Consider the following 17,852-nt stretch of genomic DNA (forward strand, 5'->3'; position numbering starts at 1 on the left):
GGGGAATAGGGAGGGATTTAAGAATGACTGCTAGTTACAGAGTGCCTTACTGAAGTGATTAAAAATACTCTGGAATTATATAGATGATTGCACAACTCTGAATATACAGAAACCTGGTAAATTTAGACACCATAAAAGTAAAAAATAGACTTTAAAAGTTGATAAATTTAGTTTATCAGACATAATATACATTTATAACTATTTGAAAAGTAGATTAGAATTCCCTGAAGGCTGGTATAAGGAGCTCTTTATACTGTGTGATAATCTAGGGGAAAGGTGAGTTGTTCAGTCAAATAGACTTAGGAAATATACATACTGTATCTATTGAAGATTGATAGTGTACATTTGCTAAAGCTCTGTGGTAAAGACACATGTTCAACTTTAACACAGGATTTTTGCAGCTGAATGGATCTCTAGTCCTTTAAATAATCGCTAGTTTCTACAGAACCTACTTAGGTATATCCAGCATGGAAACCGCTGGTCACATTATTAAAATTCTTAGTTTATTAAGAATTAAAGTAATTTATTCCTTAAACTGGCCGCATTTCAAGTGCTCAGTAGTCACATGTTACTAATTTATATTATATTGGACCCTGCATTTCTCTTCTTGCTGAAAGCTTGACTGGGAAGTGTTAGTATAGGTAATACAATAAGACATACAGTCATAGGATGTTTTAATTTACTCTTAGTATTCTACTTTTCAGTTATTATGCAGCATTACGAAGAGAGAATATGATAGATTGAATCATGTCTCCCAAGAAGTGTCCTAACCCCAGTACCAGAAAAAGAATTGGTTTTTTTTTTTTTTTTCTTCGGTAAAGTCAACAGTTAATTTGGGGGCCTTTAAACATGTTGATTTCTGCTATCTACAGAGTCAGAGTGTTACTTATAAATAACATTTATTACTTACTATATTTATGCAAAATGTAAGTCACTAGAAGAGAGGTGAGACTGAAGACTGCTACTTGTCTGCTTTACATAAAAACTTGGTAGTTTCATAAGCCCATGTTATTGTACATTATTCTTTTGTTTCAGTATGGATCCAAAAAAAGAGTAAAAAAAAAAACTTCAGGTTTAGTATGCTTTCTGACTTCCAAGTTAGAGAAGTATTCATTTTGAGAATTGAAAAATTTATGAAATATTTAAACACTGAGATAGAAATTAAAAATTAGCAAATACTAAAACATAGCTATGATTTTAATTTAGTGATTAAATGTTACTCTGATTGACTCTTTTATGTTTATTAATCCAATAGGCAAATTATTGTCATTGCTGATTGTGACAGTAGAAACCTTTTTGTTTTCAAAGCCCTCTCATTGGTTAATGTCTTCTTTGTAATCAATATTAAACAATTTTTCAGATAGGTCAAAGATCCATAAATCATCAAAAATGTATGCTAACTTGTATCTTACATGTATTTTAGTTGCAAAACAAATTACAATCAGTTTTTGTTGTTTTTGTCTTCTTTCTGTCCCTCCTACCTTTTGCCATAGTTCATGCTTCTCTTTAGGCTTTTGCAATAGATTCTGAGTAGACCTAAGTATGTTTTCCCTTTAATTAGTTCTTCAAAAGACTGTATAAGATAACTTGTTTTTAACTTTGAAACAACTTTTTTTAGGATATAATTGACATATGTATAAATTGTACATATTTGACTGGAGAAGGGAATGGCAAACCACTTCAGTATTCTTGCCTTGAGAACCCCATGAACAGTATGAAAAGACAAAAAGATAGGACACTGAAAGATTTAACTCCCCAGGTCGGTAGGTGCCCAATATGCTACTGGAGATCAGTGGAGAAATAACATCAGAAGGAGTGAAGGGATGGAGCCAAAGCAAAAGCAACACCCAGTTGTGAATGGGACTGGTGATGGAAGCAGGGTTCGATGCTGTAAAGAGCAATATTGCATAGGAACCTGGAATGTTAGGTCCATGAATGAAGGCAAATTGGAAATTGGTCAAACAGAAGATGACAAGAGTGAACATTGCTGAAACTCCAATACTTTGGCCACCTGATGCGAAGAGCTGACTCATTTGAAAAGACCCTGATGCTAGGAAAGATTGGGGGCAGGAGGAGAAGGGGATGACAGAGGATGAGATGGTTGGATGGCATCACCAACTCGATGGACTTGGGTTTGGGTAGACTCCGGGAGTTGGTGATGGATGAGGAGGCCTGGCGTGCTGTAGTTCATGGGGTCACAAAGAGTCAGACATGACTGAGCAACTGAACTGTAGTTTAAATTTGATTTTTTGACATGTATATACCCATATAACTATCACTGTAATCATGATAATGAACACATCTTGTATCACTAGATGTTTCCTCCTGTCTCTTTATAGTTGCTTCTTGACAGTGACTCATCTGCTTACTTCTCTCACTGTAGATTAGTTTGCATTTTCTAAAATTTTATATAAATGAACTCATACATATGTACTTGTTTTTTGGTTGTTGTGTGTCTTTCACTTAGCCTAATTGTAAAGAGGAAATTAACATTGGTACAGTAAGTATAAATCTCATTGACATTTTCCCCAATTTTTTTTACTGATGATTTGTTTCTGTTCTAGACTTGTATTTCACATTGCATGTAGTTTTTATTTCCCATAAGTCTTTTCCATTCAGTACAGTTGTTCAGTTTTCCTTGTCTTTTATGATCCTTTGGAACAATATTGGTCAGTTTATTTATAGCATCAATCAGCTTGTTTGTTCTTTTTTTTTCCTTCATGAATGGACTGTGCTTATGTATTTTTGGCAGAAATATCATGAAAATGTCCTTCTCAGTATTATATCAGAGTTCATGATGTTCATATGTCTTTCTATTTTTGACCTTTACCTTGATCACTTGATGTCTGCCAGTTTTCTCTACTGTAAAGTTATTGTAACTTGGAGAAGATATTTTGCATATCCTGTTTTTCCTGCAATTTTTGCTTGCTGATTTTAGTATCCATTGTTGGATCTTGGCTGCAGCTATTATGCTGTTACGTGGTGTTTATCTAGTGATGATTCTTTGCATCCCTGTTGCCTTTTACATTTTTTAATTGGAACTCTAATGTAAGAAAGAGCTGTCCTTTTGCTTTCATTTATTCAGTAATTTATATCAGTATATTTTTGTGTATATATGTTAAAATACAATGCTAATTTTATTTAAATTTTTGACTTTAAAAAATTAAATTTTGTTTTTACTCTTAAGAATTTTTCATTTGTTTTGGATACAGGTCACTGATGCAGATATGATTTGCTTTTTTTAATTTCAGTTTGTAGCATGTCTTTATTTTTTTTAGTAGTGTTTTCTAAAGTATTTTAAAGTGTTTTTTTTTTTAATGTTTATAAGGATCACTCTGTCAGTTTTAATAATACTTATTTTGTGAGTCATGATTTTTATATCTTATCTAAGAAATCTTTTCCTAATCCAAGACCACAGAAGATTTTCTCCTGTATTCCTGAACTTTGATGGATCAGGTCTTACATATAGGTCTATAATAGGTGAATTAACTATATTAATTAATGTATATGTATTAATATATCTTTTCATTTCAGTTCAGTTGCTTAGTTGTGTCTGACTCTGCTACCCCATGAACCGCAGCACACCAGGCCTCCCTGTCCATCACCAACTCCCGGAGTTTACCCAAACTCATGTCTATTGAGTTGGTGATGCCATCCAACCATCTCATCCTCTGTCATCCCCTTCCCCTCCTGTCCTCAATCTTTCCCAGCATCAGGGTCTTTTCAAATGAGTCAGCTCTTTGCATCAGGTGGCCAAAGTACTGGAGTTTCAGCTTCAACATCAGTCCTTCCAGTAAACACCCAGGATTGATCTCGTTTAGGATGCTGCTGCTGCTAAGTCGCTTCAGTCGTGTCCAACTTTGTGCAACCCCATAGACAGCAGCCCACCAGGCTCCAGCGTCGCTGGGATTCTCCAGGCAAGAACACTGGAGTGGGTTGCCGTTTCCTTCTCTAATGCATGAAAGTGAAAAGTGAAAGTGAACTCGCTCAGTCGTGTCCGACTCTTCGCAACCCCATGGACTGCAGCCTACCAGGCTCCTCCGTCCATGGGATTTTCTAGGCAAGAGTACTGGAGTGGGTTGCCATTGCCTTCTCTGCCTTTAGGATGGACTGGTTGGATGTCCTTGCAATCCAAGGGATTCTCAAGAGTCTTCTCCAATACCACCATTCAAAAGCATCAATTCTTTGGTGCTCAGCTTTCTCTATAGTTCAACTCTCACATCCACACATGACTACTGGAAAAACCATAACCTTGACTAGATGGACCTTTGTTGGCAAAGTAATGTCTCCGCTTTTTATTTATTTATTAATTTTTCCATTCATTTTTATTAGTTGGAGGCTAATTACTTTACAGTATTGTAGTGGTGTCTGCCATACATTGACATGAATCAGCCATGGATTTACATGTGTTCCCCATCCCAATCCCCCCTCCCGCCTCCCTCCCCATCCGATCCCTCTGGGTCTTCCCAGTGCACCAGCCCTGAGCACTTGTCTCATGCATCCAACCTGGGCTGGTGATCTGTTTGACCCTTGATAGTATACTTGTTTCAGTGCTATTCTCTCAGATCATCCCACTCTCGCCTTCTCCCACAGAGTCTAAAAGTCTGTTCTGTACATCTGTGTCTCTTTTTCTGTTTTGCATATAGGATTATTGTTACCATCTTTTAAAATTCTATATATATGCGTTAGTATGCTGTAATGTTCCTTATCTTTCTGGCTTACTTCACTCTGTATAATGGGCTCCAGTTTCATCCATCTCTTTAGAACTGATTCAAATGAAATCTTTTTAATGGCTGAGTAATATTCCATGGTGTACATGTACCACAGCTTCCTTATCCATTTGTCTGCTGATGGGCATCTGGGTTGCTTCCATGTCCTGGCTATTATAAACAGTGCTGCGATGAACATTGGGGTGCACGTGTCTCTTTCAGATCTGGTTTCCTCGGTGTGTATGCCCAGGAGTGGGATTGCTGGGTCGTATTGCAGTTCTATTTCCAGTTTTTTAAGGAATCTCCACACTGTTCTCCATAGTGGCTGAGCTAGAATGTCTCTGCTTTTTAATATGCTGTCTAGGTTGGTCATAACTTTCCTTCCAAGGAGTAAGTGTCTTTTAATTTCATGGCTGCGGTCACCATCAGCAATGATTTTGGAGCCCCCAAAAATAAAGTCAGCCACTGTTTCCCCATCTATTTACCATGAAGTGATGGGACCAGATGCCATGATCTTCGTTTTCTGAATGTTGAGCTTTAAGCCAACTTTTTCACTCTTCTCTTTCACTTTCATCAAGAGGCTCTTCAGTTCTTCACTTTCTGCCATAAGGTTGGTGTCATCTGCATATCTGAGGTTATTGATATTTCTCCCGGCAATCTTGATTCCAGCTTGTGCTTCCTCCAGCCCAGCGTTTCTCATGATGTACTCTGCATATAAGTTAAATAAGTGGGGTGACAATATACAGCCTTGATGTACTCCTTTTCCTATTTGGAACCAGTCTGTTGTTCCATGTCTAGTTCTAACTGTTGCTTCCTGACCTGCATACAGATTTCTCAAGAGACAGGTCAGGTGGTCTCGTTTAGCTATACTTATTTTAATACTTTTGTCTCTTAACTTTTATGCTAGGATTAAAAGAAATTTGCTTATCACCATTACAGTATTCTGTATTTATCTATATATGTATAGTCGTGAAAGTGTTAGTGACTTAGTCATGTCCGATGCTTTATGATCCCATGAACTGTAGTCTGCTAGGCTCTTCTGTCCATGAAATTCTTCAAGCAAGAATATTGGAGTGGATAGCCTAAGTCCCCTACATACAAATGAGTTGTGTTCTGAAAGCAAGTTCATAAGTCAAGTGTGTCCTAAGTCCAGCAAAGTTAGCCTAGGTACCCAACTAACACAATTGGCTGTGTAGTATTGTACTATCATAGACTTTTTTTAATTAAATTAATTGGAGGATAATTGTTTTACAATGTTATGTTAGTTTCTGCTGAACAGCAATGTGAGTCAGCTATAAGTATACATATATTCCCTCCCACCCCCTCCATCCCATCCCTTTAGGGCATCACGGAGCACCTAGCTGGGCTCCCTGTGTTATACAGAACTTCACACCAGCTGTATATTTTACACATGGTAGAATATGTAAGTCAGTGCTACTCTCTCAATTTACACCACCCTCCCCCTCCCCCACCACATCCACAAGTCCATTCTCTCCTCAGGCCCTGCAAATAGGTTCACCGGTACTGTTTTTCTAGATTCCATATATATGTGTTCATAGATGATATTTGTTTTTCTTTTTCTGACTTTATTATAATATGTTTATAGTACTTTCACACAAGGACTATGTAAAAAACTAAAAATAAAGTATTTTTAATTTTACGGTATAGTGCCTTGAAAAGTATTGTAGTATAGTACAACAGTTGGCATACAGAGGCTGGCTTTGAGTGAACAGGCAAGAAGAGTTATTGATGGGAGGAGGGAGAGAAGGTGGGAGATGAGGGATGGAGGGCAAGCTACAATTTGCCTGATATTGATGGAAGTTTGCAACTTGAATGTTCATATGTACTTGCTGTACCTATGCCAGCCCATTTTATACTTCCTTATGCTATTATGTTGCTGTTTAGTGAGTCTTCATTTCAACCTGAAGAGTTGGTGAGTAGGTCTAGTGGCAATGAACTTCCTCAACTTTTGTTTATTTGGGAAAAATTTTAGTTTTCCTTCCTTTTTGAAAGATAGCTTGCCATTGTAGTATTCTTGGTTGACAGCTTTTATCTTTTAGCACTTTGAGTATATCGTCCCACTACCTTCTGACCTGCAAAGTTTTTGCTGAGAAGGTCACATGATTCCCTTGTACTTGACAAATTGCCTTTTTCTTCTGCTTTCAAAATTCCGTCTTTGGTTTGACTTTTGACAGTTTAATCTTAGTTTGTCTCATTGGGGATTTCTTTGAGTTCCTTTTCTTTGGGATTTTTTTGGGCTTCTTGGATCTCGAAATCCATTTCCTTCCTCAGATTTGGGAAGCTTTCAGCCGTTACTTCTTTGAATAAATTTTCTGGTCATTTTTTCTTCTATACATAATTGGTCTGCTTGTTGATGTCTGACAAGTTCCTCAGATTTTTTTTTTTTACTGGTTTTTTTTCTTTATGCTTTTGTGTTTTTGTTTTTCATTTTCATGGTTGTGCCACACAGCATGTGGGATATTAGTTCCCCAACCAGGAATCAAACCTATGCCCCTTGCATTGGAAGTGCAGTTTTAACTACTGGACCGCCAGGGAAGTCCCATTGCTTTTGTGACTGAATGATTTCTGATCACTTTTCTTAGACCTTTCTGCTTGATAATTACCCGTTGAACCCCTCTAGTGAAATTTTATTTCAGTTATTATATTTTTTAGCTCTATGATTTTTGCTTGGCAGGCATATATATATGTGTGGGTGTGTATAAATATACATATGTGGGTGTGTATATATTTAATAATTATTTAGTATTTTACGTTGGAATTCTCACTTTGTTCATGCGTTGTTTTCCTCACTTAAGTGAACACCTTTGTGATGGTTATTTTGAATCTGTCCAGTAAATCATATGTCTCTAGTTCACTATGGTCTCTTTGTAGAGATTTATCCTGTGTCCTTTGGAACATAGTTGCCTGTTTCTTCATCTTCCTTGACTCTCTTTGTTGGTATCTGTGCATTAGACAAAGCAGGCAACTCTCCATTCTTAATGGATTGACCTCATATAGTAGATGATCCCTACCAGTCAACCCAACCAGAGATTCCGATGGTATCTCAAAACTTTATGCTAGTCCCACATGCTTACTTTGTTCTTTACAGCCCCCGAGTATCTGGGTTATGCTGGATCCCCTCAGAGCATCAGAACTAGTAATACCGAAGCCATTTCTCAGGCCTCCTCTAAAAAAGTTGGATTATTTGATGCTTCATCTGTTTCCCTCCCTAGGGAGAAGCTAAGAGCTGGGCTTTTTAATCCACTTGCTCTGTGCTGAGCTGGAGGAGGAGCAGCACTAGCCCAAACCTTGGTCTCTATTCTCATAAACTCCTTGGTGGCTAAATTATGTCAATATCATCACTGCTCAGTGGAAGGCAAGACAGACCCCCCACCCCCACCCCCACCCCTGCTCTGCACTCTGGGCAGCCCGCAGAAAAGTTGAGGCATTGAAGTTGTGGACTAATTCTTTAGCTTCACAGGGAGAAACTACGGTTGGGGAGGGGCAGTGGTTATCCACTCACTCTATGCTTAGTGAAAGAGGAGAGTGAAAAAGTTGACTTAAAACCCAACATTCAGAAAACGAAGATCATGGCATCGGGTTCCATCACTTCATAGCAAATAGATGGGGAAACCGTGACAGACTTTATTTTGGGGGGCTCCAGAATCACTGCAGATGGTGACTGCAGCCATGAAATTAGAAGATGCTTGCTTCTTGGAAGAAAAGCTATGACAAACCTAGACAGCATATTAAAAAGCAGAAACATTGCTTTACCAACAAAGGTCCGTCTAGTCAAAGCTTTGGTTTTTCCAGTAGTCATGTATGAATGTGAGAGTTGGACCATAAAGAAAGCTGAGCACTGAAGAATTGATGCTTTTGAACTGTGGTGTTGGAGAAGACTCCTGACAGTCCTTTGGACAGCAAGGAGATCAAACCAGTCAACTGGAAGGACTGAAGCTGAAGCTCCAATTCTCTGGCCACCTGATATGAAGAACTGACTCATTGGAAAAGACCCTGATGCTGGGAAAGATTGAAGGCAGGAGGAGAAGAGGACAACAGAGGATGAGATGGTTGGATGGCATCACCGACTCAATGGATGTGAGTTTGAGCAAGCTCTGGGAGTTGATGATGGATCGGGAAGCCTGCATGCTACAGCCCATGGAGTTGCAAAGAGTTGGGCACAACTGAGCAACTGAACTGACTGACTATACTTAGCCAGGGGGAGCAGCTATGGCAACCTGCCTACCCAAACCTATGTCTCTGTGCTCACTAGCCCCCAGACAGTTAGACATTTCCAGGTCCTGTCAGTACACTGAGACAGGTAAGACAGAACCCATTCGTTTGTGTAGACCCCTTAAAGTTGGGGTTTTGGACATGTGGATCAACTCTTTCTTTCTTCAGGGGAGGCTGAGAGCTAGAATTTTCTTCTCTGCTAACCTTGTGCTGAGCTATAGAGAACAGTGACAGTGACTACTATTCCAAGCCACTGTCTCTGTCCTCTCCTAGGTAGCTTGATTATGCCAGTCCTGACAGTATCTTATGCAGGACTGACACGACAGAAGCCTGTCCTCTGAGGAGCCCCCATGGAAAGGTTGGGGCATTGGACACACAGACCACTCCTTTTCCTTTGTAGGGATCAGCTGTGGGCTGGAGGGTTTCATCCTGATTGTATGACACTGTGTTGGTGGTAGGAATTCTGGTGAGAAGGTGTCCTGAGTTTCCCTACCAGTTTTAATGAGCCTTCTCTCTCATTCATCCAGCATTCAGGTGCTTTCAATTCATTTCTGTATTCCTCACAAAAGGGGATCTGTCTGAATTGTTAGGGGTTGAGGAGAGAATCCAGAAGTACTTATTCTGACATTTTGCTAATGTCATTTCCTGCCAAGGTATTTGTTTTTAACTTTTAATTGATATTTGAAGTACAAACACTAATGACTAGCAGTTTTAATGTGTTCAGAGCTTTGTCAGTGTCTTAGAAACTTCTGTATTTCACTTTTAGAGATTAAAAAAAGCTTCTGAGGGAATGACTTATGTAGCTTTGGAAAATGGTGTTGTAACTGGTTATTCTCAAGCTAAATTAAAAGAAGTTATCCATAACAACTGTATTCTATTTGGTAAAATTGGTTTTTTATGGGAATATATTTAGCAGTTCCACAATACTGTATACATATGTAGAACAGAGAATTAGTTGTATGAAATGATAGCCAAGTACTCACTGTCAGAAGAAAGTTCCAAGTAAGGGTGAAGTCTAGAATGAAGCACATTGTGCTTGATTATTGTCAAAAATGTTTCTGTTTATAAACATTTGCATATATTAGAAGTATTTATAGATATGTGGGCCTATGTGGGTTAGTATAGGTTCATATATTTCCCACTGTATTTTCTGAGAAAATCCAAAGGTGATGACATCCCACTAGCAGTAAGCATCTTGTTTTCAGGCCTTGTTTTCTAAATACTGTTTCTAATTAAAAGAGTCAGGAATCCGAAAAAGTTGCTGATTCTAGAGCAAAGGCAGAGAAAGTACCAGATGACCTTGTGGAGCTTTTTTTTAGTGCCAGAAATTGGATGTCCAGTTGTTCCAGCATCATTTGTTGAGAAGACCATCTCTTCTCCATTTTGTTGCCTTTGCTCCTTTGTCAGAGGTTAGTTGACTGTATTTTTGTGTGTCTGTTTCTGGGCTCTCTATTCTGTTGCATTGACCTGTCTTCTACTCTTTTGCCAATACCCCATTGTCTTCATTTCTTTGTCTTTATAGTAAGTCTTGAAGTTTGGTGTCTGTCTTTCAATTTAGTTTGTTTCTTTTAATATTGAATTGGGTGTTCTGGATATTTTGCCTCTCCATGTAAACTTTAGAACCAGTTGGTCAGTATCTATAAAATAAGTTGCTGTGATTTTGATTGGGATTGTGTTGAATCTGTAGATCAAGTTGGGAAGAATTGAAAATTTTTCTTTTGTTCATTGAAACTTTGTAGATTTCCTCACATAGGTCTTACACATATTTTGAATTTGTACCTAAGTATTTTTTGTTGAAACTTCCACTTATTCATTGCTAGTATATAGAAAAGCAATTGATTTTTATTTATTAACACTTTATCCTGCAACCCTGCTGTAATCACTTATTATTTTCATAAGTTTTTTTTGTTGTTCATTCTTTCTGATTTTCTGTATGCACAGCCATATCATCTAAGAACAAGTTGAATTTTTCTTCTCAATCTGTATATCTTTTATTTCCTTTTCTTGTGTATTGCATTAGCTCAGTATGATTTTGAAAAAGAAGGGTGTACCTACCTGATCTTATCAGGAAAACTAGTTTTTTCCAATGAGTATGCTGTTAGCTGTAGGCTTTTGTAGATCTTCTTTGTCAGTTTGAAGAAGTTCCCCTCTGTTCCTAGTTTGCTGAGAATTTTTGTCCTGAATGGTGTTGAATTTTGTCAAATTCTTTTTCTACATCTGTTGATTCCTTTAGCCTGTTGATATGATGGTTTATTATATTAGTTTTCACATGTACCAATCTTGAAGACCTGTAGTAAATCCTGCTTGATTATGGTATATAATTCTCTTATACATTGTTGGATTTGATTTGCTAATATTGTGCTCAGAATTCTTGCATCTGTGTGCATGAGAGATACTGGTTTGTCATTTTCTTATAATGCCTTTTCTGGTTTTAGTATTGGGGTGATACTGGCCTCAAGGAATGAGTTAGTATTCTCTGTTTTTATCTTCTGAAAGAGATTGTAGAAAATTTGTATAATTTTTTTCTTAAGTGTTTGGTAGAATCCATCAGTGAACCCATCTGGGCTGGTCCTTTCTGTCTTTGAACCTTATTAATTATCAGTTCAGTTTCTTTAGTAGATATAGGCTTATTTAGATTGCTTTTATTTATGGTTCTTTTTATATGATTTGCTTAAACTTATTAATTAATATTGTTGTTCAGTTGCTAAGTCGTGTCTAACTCTTTGCAACCCCATGGACTGTAGCATTCCAGGCTTCCCTGTCCTTTACTATCTCCCAGAGTTTGCTCATATTCTTGTCCATTGAGTTGGTGATGCCATCCAGCCATCTCATCCTCTGCCACCCCCTTCTCCCCTGCCCTCAATCTTTCCCATAATGAGAGTCTTTTCCGGTGAGTTGACTCTTTGAATCAGGTGGCCAAAGTTTTGGAGCTTCAGCATCAGTCCTTCCAATGAGTTAAGGGTTGATTTCCTTTAGGATTGACTGGTTTTATCTCCTTGCAGTCCAAGTGACTCTCAAGGGTCTTCTCCAGCACCACAATTCAAAAGCATCAATTCTTCAGCCCTCATCCTTCTTTATGGTCCAGCTCTCCCATCCATACATGACTACTGGAAAAAACATAGCTCTGATTATATGGACCTTTGTTGGCACAGTGATGTCTCTGCTTTTTAATACACTGTCTAGTTTTCTCATAGCTTTTTCCTTCCAAGGAGGAAGCATCTTTTAATTTTATGGCTGAACCCATTTGCAGTGGTTTTGGAGCCCAGGAAAATAAAGTCTGTCAGTGCTTCCACTTTTTCCCCTTCTATTTGCCATGAAGTGATGGGACTGCATGCCATGATCTTAGTTTTTTAATGTTGAGTTAGAAAAGGTTTTGTTATCTTTCATTATACTTCTAAAATTATTAAAATGCTGTCAGTACTTCATGATGTTTTCTTAGATTTACTTATTATGAGACATTAATAAAATACACCTTTTTTCTTCTAGCCCAGTGTATTAATTGTAACCTACAAGGAACCTGCAAAATCGTCTTCTCAGTTTGGGTCCTACAAGCAAGCTGAATGGAGGCCAGATAGTACCATGATAGCTGTGTCAGTAAGTAGATTTTAATGGTGTTTTCTTATGAAATCATTACATTGCATCTAAATTGGATTTTCTTGGATAAATCTTTTTACTCTTTCACACCCTTTAGTATTACTGTCTGCATAGCAGTTGTTCTATTTAGGTTACTCCTCCTACTGTATCTTCTTTCTTGATTCTTCTACTTCTTCCCATCCCTAAATGGTGCCTACCTCCTTTTCTTTTTATTCCTCTCATTTTCCTTAAAGTCTAATCCAGATTTTTTAAGCTTTCATCTATATTCACATGGTATTCTCAAATTTATATTATGAATCCTTCCCTTTATTCCCAAGGATGTTTCACAGAAATGATAAATTTTGTGTTTATGTCATACAACATTCTCATATCCATTTGAATTTATTTCTGCATCTCTTCTCTGGTCCATTAATGTGCTTAGATCTGGTTGATCTTACCTTTCCAAATTCTATTTTTTCATTGTCATCTCTTGGGTTGTCATCACCTAATTTGAATTAGCGATGTTAATTTGAATTAGCAGTGTTAACATTTATTGAGCACCTTCTACGTAAGTGTTGTTATAATCAGATTATGTGCATCATCTCTTTCAATCTTTAAATGAACATTTCAAAGAAAATACAATTGCCCTTTCTAGTAGATTAGTGTATTGAGGGTTTGAGAAATTAAATTTTATCCACAGTTACACAGATAGTATATATTAGAGAGAAGGACTTTAAAATGAGGTACTTAGATTCCATTTACTGTCCTTTCAACTACTACACTAATTTATCTCTCTGCTTTCAGTTCTTTTCCTGTTTATGCTATATAATACTGACTGGGTAAATCATCCGAAAATGCCTCTATAAAATAAAAAGTACTGAGTAGTTACTCACTTCCTATAGAAAGGTTTTGCAGTATCATATCTACTAGCTGCTTCCTGTTGGTATGTGGACTATACACCTAAGAATAGTTTTACGTATTTAAGTGATTGAAAACAATCAAAGAGGAAGAATACTTTTGACAGTTGAAAATTATTTAAAGTTTAAATTTTACTATCCATAAATAACATTTCCTTGAAAATGCCTATTTATTTACATGTTGTTTACGGCTGCTTTCAAGTGACAGCATCTGAGTTGAGTAATCCCGACAGTGACCATATATGGTGCTTCATCTCGTCACTCTTATGCTCAGTGTACTATAAATTATAGTGAAGCATTTATAAATTTTGTGTTTCAAGTACCATGCATATTGCTATACTGTGACATTTCATATTATTTTTATCACTAGTGCATAAGGAATGAAATCGTATCAGAATGAAAGAAGAGAAAAATAAATTTTGAATGTCATGCTTTTAAAGCACATGGGAGTGTGCATTATTTTATTATTGAATTAGATGGCAACATGTTGTTTATTTTAGAGTGACTATAGTGATGTGAAAAGAATACAATATAAGTTGACATTACCCAGCTAAGTACTCATCATAGTATTCTCAACTCACTGAAATTAGTAGTCAGGAAAAGTTAGAAAATTTAAAATAGACTGTCTTATCACATCAGAATTTTTTTCACAAACATAAAAAATTAAAATGAAGGTGCAATCAAAGTAAGTTTGCTTGGTTCTTGTGATGAATTGACAGATGTTAATTCTGCTCAGTTGTTTATTTGAATAGTTAAGGCAGAGTGTGAAATGATTATGAATTATTCCCCATGAATAGCATGTGTGAAACAACAGGTGAAAAAATTTTCAAAAAGGTTGAGAAAGCACTAATTTAGTATAACATGAAGTAGAACCTGCTGATGTGTTTTAATTGATGGTGGTAAAAACATGGAGCAGAAAAAGGCTTAGTTGGACAAATTTACAGAACTAATCCTGGTGTAAACATTATAAAACAGATGGTTATATTTTTTGTTAGAAATAGAAGTTGAATATTCTGACTTGCCCAAACCCAAAGCCTTTCAATGACTTAGCAGTCAGAAATTTATATGTTGGTTAAGCCATTTTGATGACAACTAATGTTTGAATTAAAAGTAATATCAAGCTGCTTTTTATACTTCCATTGCTGTCAAAAGTTAACAAGAAGTGAGATCTCTAAGAAAAATTAGCAACGGATATTTTTTCTGAACTCAAACCATGGTCCTGATAGCATTTTTTTTTTTTTTTTTTGCATTTTTTTTTTTAACTTTGATGCCGTTGTGGAAGAAATTCCCGTATTTCAGAACTCATTAATTGTACAAATGAGGAGAGCTTCCACCTAACCTTCAATTGGAAGTGATTACAATGTAATGACTTGTCAACATGCAAACATAGAAGAAATCTAGTAGACTTTATAATTGCCTATCAAGTGATGAATGTATTCAATTAAAATCATGCTCATGGATTGATATCAGTATTTGGCAGTATGGGTTTGAAAAGACATTTTCACATGAAATTTGTAAAATTACAGATGAGCATTGAGGAAACTTTGAGGAATCAATTTTGATCATAGGGAACACTAAGTTTATTTTTAATTGAAATATAGTTAATTTACAATGTTGTGTTAGTTTCTGTTGTACAGCAGAGTGATTCAGTTTTATATATATATCTGTTTACATTCTTTTCCTTTGTGGTTTGTTACAGGATGTTAAATATAGTTCCCTGTGCTGTATAGTAGGACTTTGGTTATTTATTATATATTTAGTTGTCTGTTTCCGCTAATCCCAAATTCCTAATTTATCCTTCCTACACCTCCTTTCCCCTTTAGTAACCATAAATTTGTTTTTTATGTCTGTGAGTCTGTTTCTGTTTTGTGAATAAGTTAATTTGTATCATATTTTAGATTCCATATGTAAGTGGTATCACATAATATTTGTCTTTGTGTATCTGACTTACTTTCCTTATGATAATCTCTGAGTCCATCCATGTTGCTGCAAATGGGCATTATTTCATTCTTTCTATGGCTGAGTAATTTTCCACTGTATGTACATCTCTTATTCATTCATCTGTTGATGGACCCTTAGCAACTGAACAACAACAAAGACAGGAAAGCAACCTAAGTTGAGTCTGACTCTGCAACCCCATGGACTGCAGCATGCCATGCTATCTCCCAGAGTTTGCTCAAACTCATGTCCACTGAGTGATGATGCCATCTAACCATCTCATTCTCTGTTGCCCTCTTCTCTTGTACTCAGTCTTTCCCAGCATCAGGGTCTTTTCCAGAGAGTAAAGCTAATCACATCAGGTGGCAAAAATATTGGAGCTTCAGCATCCGTCCTTCCAAATGAATATTCAGGGCTGATTTCCTTTAGGATTGACTGGTTTCATCTCCTTTCTGTTCAAGGGACTGTGAGGAGTCTTCTTCAGTACCACAATTTGAAAGCATTAATTCTTTGGCATTCAACCTTCTTTATGGTCCAACTCTCCCATTTGTACATGACTACTGGAAAAACCATAGCTTTGACTATACAGACCTTTGTCACCAAAGTAATGTGTCTGCCTTTTGTTACGCTGTCTAGATTTGTCATAGCTTTCCTTCCAAGGAGCAAGCCCTGTCAGCATTTACTTCTGGGAGCAGTCACAGCATGCTTTTTGATAACTGTGTTGTATTCCCAGATGGCTCAGCAGGTAAGGTGTCTGCCTGCAATGTAGGAGATGCAGGAAAGGCAGGTTTGATCCCTGAGTTGGGAAGATCCAACCCACTCCAGTATTCTTGCCTAGGAAATTCCATGGACGGAGGAGCCTGGCAGGCCACAGTCCATGGGGTGGCAAGAGAGTCAGGCACCATTTAACGAGTAGGAACAATAGCAACTGAGAAAAGAAGAAAGTTAGGAATGTGGGTTCAGTCTTTCCATCTTAGCAGAAGCTAACTTAAAGTAAACCATTTCATCCCATTGTTCAACTTTTATTTGCCTCTGCCTGCAAAAGAGGTATATTTTATCTTCATTTTTTATATTATAATGTACAGTAATATAGAATAATACAGATGGAGAACTATTAGTTATTTGATAATAGTTTAGTAAGGTCACTGGTATTTTTGTATTATCTGTTCAGTGAGGCAATCACTTGAAGCAGGAATTATCCTTGCCTGGAAAATTCCATGGACAGTGGAGCCTGGCGCAGCCTCCACAGGGTCACAAGGAGTTGAACATGACTAATCACACACAATACAGAGCAATCACTCTTCTTTGCAGTCATTGGTACTAAATCAAAGGACACATAAAAATAATCTTAAAAATTGTATATTACCATGCCATGTGTATTAGATAAGTGAACTTTCTTGATAATTAGAAGTTTAATTGAATTCTGGAGCTTTATAGTTTTGATGGTCCTTTGTCTCAAATGTAATTTACATTTTCTTAGCCTCATGTAGGAATCCATTGATTGTGAATTAACTACTTATTAAAAAATTGAGTTATTATGATGGTTAACTTTTTTGGTGTCTGCTATGTGCTAGGCACTATTTAAGTGCCTATGTGTATTAAAATTATTCTTCGTAACAACCCTCTGATGATAGGTAATTTTGTTACTTGCATCATACAGTTGAGCTGTGGTAGACAGGTTAAAGCACCTGCCCCAGATTACATCAATACTGTGTACCTTAGATCACACTCAGTTCAGTTCAGTCGTGTTCGACTCTTTGCGACCCTGTGAACTGCAGCACGCCAGGCCTCCCTGTCCATCACCAACTCCTGGAGTCTACCCGAACCCATGTCCGTTGAGTCGGTGATGCCATCCAACCATTTTTATCCTCTGTCATCCCCTTCTCCTGCCCTCAGTCTTTCCCAGCATCAGGGTCTTTTCAAATGAGTCAGCTCTTTGCATCAGGTGGCCAGAGTATTGGAGTTTCAGCTTCAACATCAGTCCTTCCAATGAACACCTAGGACTGATCTCCTTTAGGATGGACTGGTTGGATCTCCTTGCAGTCCAAGGGACTCTCAAGTCTTTTCCAACACCACAGTTCAAAAGCATCAATTCTTCGGCACTCAGCTTTCTTTATAGTCCAACTCTCACATCCATGCATGACCACTGGAAAAACCATAGCCTTGACTAGATGGACCTTTGTTGGCAAAGTAATGTCTCTGCTTTTTAATATGCTGTCTAGGTTGATCATAACTTTCCTTCCAAGGGGTAAGCGTCTTTTAATTTGACAGCTGCAGTCACCATCTGCAGTGATTTTGGAGCCCAAAAAAATAAAGTCAGCCACTGTTTTCACTGGTTCCCCATCTATTTGCCATGAAGTATGGGACCGGATGCCATGATCTTAGTTTTCTGAATGTTGAGCTTTAAGCCAACTTTTTCACTCTCCTCTTTCACTTTTATCAAGAGGCTCTTTAGTTGCTTTTCACTTTCTGCCATAAGGGT

At 37.3% G+C, this 17,852-nt stretch overlaps 1 protein-coding gene across 3 annotated transcripts in view; it reads left to right on the forward strand.

Annotated features, from left to right (window-relative positions):
* RIC1 (RIC1 homolog, RAB6A GEF complex partner 1) overlaps positions 1-17,852 on the forward strand; it is a 143,954-nt gene that overhangs the window by 31,827 nt on the left and 94,275 nt on the right. For all 3 annotated transcript variants that reach the window (XM_043487202.1, XM_043487205.1, XM_043487204.1), the window contains exon 2: positions 12,429-12,536. In XM_043487202.1, the coding sequence (XP_043343137.1) occupies positions 12,429-12,536 (108 nt within the window). The remainder of the gene's footprint in view (positions 1-12,428; positions 12,537-17,852) is intronic.

The sequence above is a fragment of the Cervus canadensis genome, chromosome 14 (genome assembly GCF_019320065.1).
Source record: "Cervus canadensis isolate Bull #8, Minnesota chromosome 14, ASM1932006v1, whole genome shotgun sequence".
Taxonomy (NCBI): Eukaryota; Metazoa; Chordata; class Mammalia; order Artiodactyla; family Cervidae; genus Cervus; species Cervus canadensis.